Source organism: Lactuca sativa, chromosome 2, assembly GCF_002870075.4.
Source record: "Lactuca sativa cultivar Salinas chromosome 2, Lsat_Salinas_v11, whole genome shotgun sequence".
NCBI lineage: Eukaryota > Viridiplantae > Streptophyta > Magnoliopsida > Asterales > Asteraceae > Lactuca > Lactuca sativa.
Genome location: NC_056624.2, coordinates 219253827 through 219260300, shown reverse-complemented (window position 1 = coordinate 219260300; position 6474 = coordinate 219253827). Strand labels below are relative to the sequence as shown.

The 6474-nt window shown below is 32.6% G+C and overlaps 1 protein-coding gene across 1 annotated transcript; it reads right to left on the bottom strand.

Annotated features, from left to right (window-relative positions):
* Positions 1 to 613: 613 nt before the first annotated feature.
* LOC111901303 (phosphoserine phosphatase, chloroplastic) lies at positions 614 to 3109 on the bottom strand. The gene is made up of 8 exons (XM_023897157.3): positions 2797 to 3109; positions 2210 to 2438; positions 1993 to 2125; positions 1818 to 1925; positions 1617 to 1710; positions 1401 to 1550; positions 1084 to 1137; positions 614 to 970 (listed from the first exon to the last, which is right to left on the bottom strand). Exons 2-8 carry the CDS (start codon positions 2427 to 2429, stop codon positions 845 to 847), a joined length of 885 nt encoding a protein of 294 aa, XP_023752925.1. The 5' UTR covers positions 2430 to 2438; positions 2797 to 3109; the 3' UTR covers positions 614 to 844.
* Between the last annotated feature and the right edge of the window lie 3365 nt (positions 3110 to 6474).

Sequence of the window (6474 nt, the reverse complement as noted above, 5' to 3'; positions counted from 1 at the left end):
AGCAAAACTTTAGTTGACAATGGCGCGATGATTGTTCTAGTGATTGGATTTATTTGAAGATAAGCTTTAGAGACTCTCTCTGTGATCCTCCACCGCCCCCTCCTGTATCTCCTAGCTCAATCGTCGATTATTTATGTTCTGATTTGAAAAGCTTGGAGTGATTCCAATTCCGATTTTAAGCCCGATAATTAATCATATTTTAGGGTTGAGGAAGGCGACCATCAGAGTAAACATGGGAGAAGGTTTTCAAGAGAGAAAAGAAGAGATGAGGAGTGGGATGGGATGGGGTTTCTATTTATTTATTTACTTTAAAGTAAAATTATATAAATGAAAAAAAAATTAAGTAGAAAGGGTATAATAGTAATTCCAAATTAAATTTGGAACAAAAATAAATCATAGGAATCAACCATGCAAGTCTTAAAAACCACAAGGACCATGTTCATAAAAAAAACTTTATAAAGACTAAAGTTGTGACATTTGATAAACCATATGGACCATTTATGTAATTTTTCTTAAATTTTGATTAAAATTTTAGGGGACTAAGGCTATATGGTTTACCCTACAATATAAACATAAAATCATTTGGGACAAAGAAAAAGAAGATGCACATGACTTTGGAACACAATTATTGTAGTATTTCCACCAAACCTACTAACAAATCATAAAATCAACCTAACCAATTGTAAGCTTCAATCCCCTTGATTCACCTAATTAATTTTCTTCTCTTAAATGGCTATAAACAATTTAACAAAACATCTACCAAACAATATAATCTAAAAAACCTGCTCACCCATGAAGCGAATCATATAAATCATGTTTAACAAATTTTAAATCGGGTTTGAAGTTATTCCAAAGAGTTTATAAGGTCTTTGAAGTTGAACACCAACCAATCCGCTTTTGAAGACACAGCCTCCCTAAGTTGGACGCCACCATAGCAGATAAAAAGATCCGCACATCCTGGTCTGCGAGCCTATTTAAAAAAAAAAAAAGATAATAATAATAAAATAATAATATTAATGGATCTCTAAAGTCAAACCACTTTGTCAACAAACCAAACAAATTTAGATTTCGAGTTATTCTTACCTCAAGATCAGTCGCACCATCGCCAATCATTACTACTGTCTTGTATTCATGAGTCTGACAATTTCATTAACTTTGTGTTAAAAATATTTAAAGGGCTTAATACATTAAGCACTTTATCCGGACACATATATAGCGCGTTTCTTTTTTACTTAATACATTAAGCATGTTTCAATAGGTTAAGTGAGACAAGTATACAACAATGTAAAACAGCATGTACCCAAAATTCAGACAGTTTATTTGATTTAAGGCTATGTTTTGCAGACTAGCTGAAAAGTTAGCTGATAGCTGTAAATTTAGCTGACAAAAAAAAGGCTAACCTTTCTTATTAGTTCAACTGCAGTTGGTTTTCCTCCGCTTCTAGAAGTTGGCTCATTTGCATCAAAACCAGCAAACTCACCGGAACTCTTGAATAGGAGTTGATTGGCAAATATATTTTCTGGTTTTACCCCTAGGATTGATGCAACCGGCTACCAAAAACAATAAAAATAAATAAACATTCAAAAAAGTAGTTATTTGATTAATGGATGGCTTACATTGATCATTTGACGAAAACCTCCAGAGATGAGGTATACATCTTTACCACTTCCCTTGAGCTTCTCAACCAATTCCATTATGCCAGGTGAAAGTCTACCAATTCAAAAAAAAAAAAAAAAAGAGTCAAGTCAATCATTGCATATCTCATATTTCCAATTTATTAGGGTTTTTCATTTGAGAGGCAAGAAAGGGAAACATACTTTGGGGGCCTCTTTTCAAGAAAATCTTCAACTGTTGATAATGAAGGTTTGAATAGAGAGAGTCTTGCAGCTAAGGCTTCTTCAAAAGGCACTGAACCACCCATTGCTCTGTAAGCAAACAATCAAATTAATATAATTGTTTTTAATTAAGCACAAAAGACATTATTGATTTAACCTAGCAGTCCATTCAGCAACAGCTTTCCCAGCTCCACAAAACTCAGCAAGTTCATCGATGCCCTCATCCATACACACAGTGCTATCCACATCAAAGCATACAGCCTCAGCTTTCTGCCATAAATCAAGAACCTCTGAAGTGTTCAAGAAGGATCCAGTTAAATCAATGTTATTTCAATTAATTTAATAAAAAGTGGAATATATGATGGATGAAATACCTTTGGAAGGTAATGTATTGTCGAATAGGTCTGATGAGGAGGCTGTTAATGGCTTAATGGAGCCAGCTTTTGAGTTGGGTGATGTGGAAGGTCCCATCATTCTGATTGGACCATAAAAAATTCTTCTTTTGCTCGATGTATATGATGGAAAGAAGGGGGTGTTTCTCTGATTACCATAAGCACGAATAGGAATTATTCGCGAACAGATCAATCCTTCCATCAAATTCCTCTGGCATCAGGAAAATCAATTATAATTATGGTAAATGTCACTGGCTAAGCTTAACTTATTGCCCGTTTGCCTTCAATCGATATGTATTGAACTACATGTACATGTTGTATTATATATTAATGGGATTAATACAAAACGAATTAACTGATTATAGAAGTATCGTAATCGTATCTTCAAAAGCAAATACCTTGAACGCTGATCAGATACTTAAAACAAAAACCCTAGAACAAGCATTCAAATACGCACAAAAACTTGAGGGAAATGGGTGAAATTAAAACCATGAAACAAATATCTGTTGAAAGTGAAGCAGAACCAAAAAAGAAAGAACATCCAAATCGAAATCGAAATCAAAGCTTACATGAACAATTCGAAGATGTGGAAGTGAAAGATCTTTCGGTTGAAGAATCCTGAAGACGTCCTTTGAGTTCTTGAATTATGGTGGTTAGAAAAGTGGACAAATTTGATAAAGGAAAAGGCTTTGATAGAACGCAGAGACTTGTTTACTTTCTAGAATTCGATTGTAGATCTCATTCGGGTCCTACTAAAGAAGGTATCCAAACTGCATCATAGTCTTCTTGCTTCGAACGTTTGTGGTTTTTAAGTTTGAAATTGAGAGTTGGGATTTCTTGGATCTCACCAACCAGGCGCTCTGGTTTTTAAGTTTGAGTTTGGCATTAGAACTTTTAAGCTAACTAACTATTTCAATTGTTCATATATAGGTAATGTTTTTTTTTTTTTACACATTAAGGTAACTAGCTTGTTTTGTTTGTTCACATTTAGGTAATATGACCGGCTATTATCTGTTTTTGCTTATGTGGCATCCACCTGGCATATGACTTGAATACGTTGCACCTACGTGGCATGGTGCATATATGGGAAAATGACTTATTAAGGTAACTAACTATTTCAGTTGTCCATATATAGGTAATATTCTTTTTTTTGTACACATTAAGGTAACTAACTTGTTCTGTTTGTTCACATTTAGGTAATATGACCGGCTATCAACTGTTTTTGCTTATGTGGCATCCACCTGGCATATGACTTGAATACGTTGTACCTACGTGGCATGGTGCATATATTGTCTTCATTCGATTACACTATAACTGTGTCATACGATTCCACCCCTAATTCTAAACCCTAGATCGATCGACGATGACTTCTTCTTCCTCATCTTATTCTTCAAAATGATAAGATGAATTTCAAGCTGATCATCCATGTGATTGCGGTTTACCATCTCGTGTGAAGATTTCAAGAACGCCTGCAACATATTCAACAATATTGATTTACAATCGAGTTTTGACAAACTCTAAATTTTCTTCCTGGGTTGTCAGGAGTTCTTGAAATCTTCACACGAGATAGTAAGCCACAATCACATGGATGATCAGCTTGAAATTCATCTTGTCGTTTTGAAGAATAAGATGAGGAAGAAGAACCAAAACAAGTCATATGCCAGTTGGATGCCATGTAGGTGCAACGTATTCAAGTCATATGCCAGATGGATGCCACATAAGCAAAAACAGTTGATAGCCGGTCATATTACCTAAATGTGAACAAACAGAATAAGTTAGTTACCTTAATGTGTACAAAAAAAAAGAACACTACCTATATATGGACAACTGAAATAGTTAGTTACCTTAATAAGTCATTTTCCCATATATGCACCATGCCACGTAGGTGCAACGTATTCAAGTCATATTCCAGGTAGATGCCACATAAGCAAAAACAGGTGATAGTCGGTCATATTACCTAAATGTGAACAAACAAAACCAGTTAGTTACCTTAATGTGTACAAAAAAAGAACATTACCTATATATGGACAATTGAAATAGTTAGTTACCTTAACAAGTAATTTTCCCTTTAATATATTAAAAGAACTTTTTTTTGTGAGAAGAGATCGTTGTGTTTGGATTAGCAAAAAAAAAAAATTGTGTTAATATTTACATGTAAAGTCATAAAAAGTCAGGTTTTTATAATTTTTTGAAAACTTTTATTTTCTTTTATGCAAAAGTCATTTTCAAAAGAAATTTTCTATTACCAACTTTGTTAACGTTGATACATACATACAAACATTTTCAACTAGAAAATGAAAAAATAGCCATGCTTTTTAGGACTTTTTACCGAGGGACAACCTAATATATTTGGTCATCGAGTTTTTTTCGTCTATATTTACCCCTTCAACTTGTTAAACTGTACACATTCAATCCTTATATTAGGACTTTTTACCGAGGGACAACATAATATATTTGGTCATCGAGTTTTTTCCCGGCTAATCCTGATTAGCCGGGAAAAAATGACTGAAAGAGTAATATATTTCTCATTTTGTATACATTTAGTCCTTAATATTTTTGTACACATTTAGTCTTTAATATTTAATTATTTTTTTTATTTCAAAATAAGTCATTTTTGTTTTTGTACTCATTCAGTACTTATGAATGAATTCTTCAGGTTTTTCTCACGACATCTTACGCGGGACAATCATTGATGAGGTTTTTGAGGCTGTTGATGCTTATGTTCATCGTTATCTCAATTGTTTGGTTATGTAGGTATTGTGGTTTGGCTTAGGTTATGTGTTCTGAACGTCGTAACTTCTTCATACGATATCAAATTTTAATGATCTTTATATCTACGTGTTTGTTTTTTGAGTCTACTACAACTTTCATTAAGATTACTCACATTAAAATGTAATATATTTTTATTTACGATTTAAAAAAACATTCATACATGTATTCATAAAAACATATAATATAAAGATCATTAGTAAAAATATATTATCTTTTAACGGGAGTAATTTAAATGAAAGTTGTAGTAAACTAAAATATGAACGCATGAATATAAAGATCATTAAAATCCGAGATTGTATGAAGAAGCCATGACGTTCAGAACACATGACCTAAGCCACCAAGTAGTCGAGATCACAATGGACATAAGCATCAAAAGTCTCAAACACCTCATTAATGATTGTCTCACGTAAGATGACATGAGAAAAACCTTAAGAAATCATTTATTAGTACTGAATGGGTACAAAAACAAAATTGACTTATTTTGCACAAAAAATAAATATTAAAGACTAAATGTGTATAAAAATATTAATAACTAAATGTGTACAATGTAAGAAATATATTACACATTTAAATCATTTTTACCGGCTAACATGGAGTAGCCGGTAATAAGGACTGAATGTGTACAATTTAACAATTTGAATGGGTAATGTAGACAAAAAAAAAATTAGTGACCAAATGTGTACAAATTGAAAAATATATTACCCTTTTAAGTCATTATCCCTCTACAAAATGATCATTTACTTGAGGGATATCAAAATATTATAAAGGGATAATGACTTAAAAGTGTAGTATATATTTTTTATTTGAAAACATTTAGTCACTGAGTTTTTTTTTTCATATTTTCCTATTGAACTTGTTGAACTGTTCAAAAAACATCCTTATGACCTGCTATCAGAGATTTAGACGGTTTCTGACATATTTGACAGCTCCGACGATGCTCCGATCATTGTTCTTCGTCTTCAACCTCCGGTCATTGTGTTCTTAAGCAAAACGATTTCTTGAGAAAAACTTTGGTTTTTTGAAGAATAAAATCCTAGAAACAATTTAACGTTCGATTTTTTAAGAGCACACTTAATTTAAAGAAAGGATATCAAAGGTTTTTGAATCTGAACAAATCATCCACGACAGATCTAACAAAAAAACGTAATCATACACACATGCAGATATTGGTTTGTATTATGATCTAACACACACACATACACACATCCCGTGAGTTTTTATATGTGTTCATGTGTTCTTCAAAAGTGAGTTTGTGTGTTTAAATCTATAAACCAAATTTGTGCTTCAACTTGATTTCTAATTTAGATTGAAGATTAAAAATAAAAATAAAAATTAAAAAAAAAAAAAAAAAGAAGAAGAAGAAAGAACAACGTTTTGAAAATTAGGATATGAAGAACAATGTCGTCAGAAAAATCATGTTGGTCGGAGACTCGATGGAGAAGATGATTGGAGCTGGAAAGATCGTTGGAAACTGC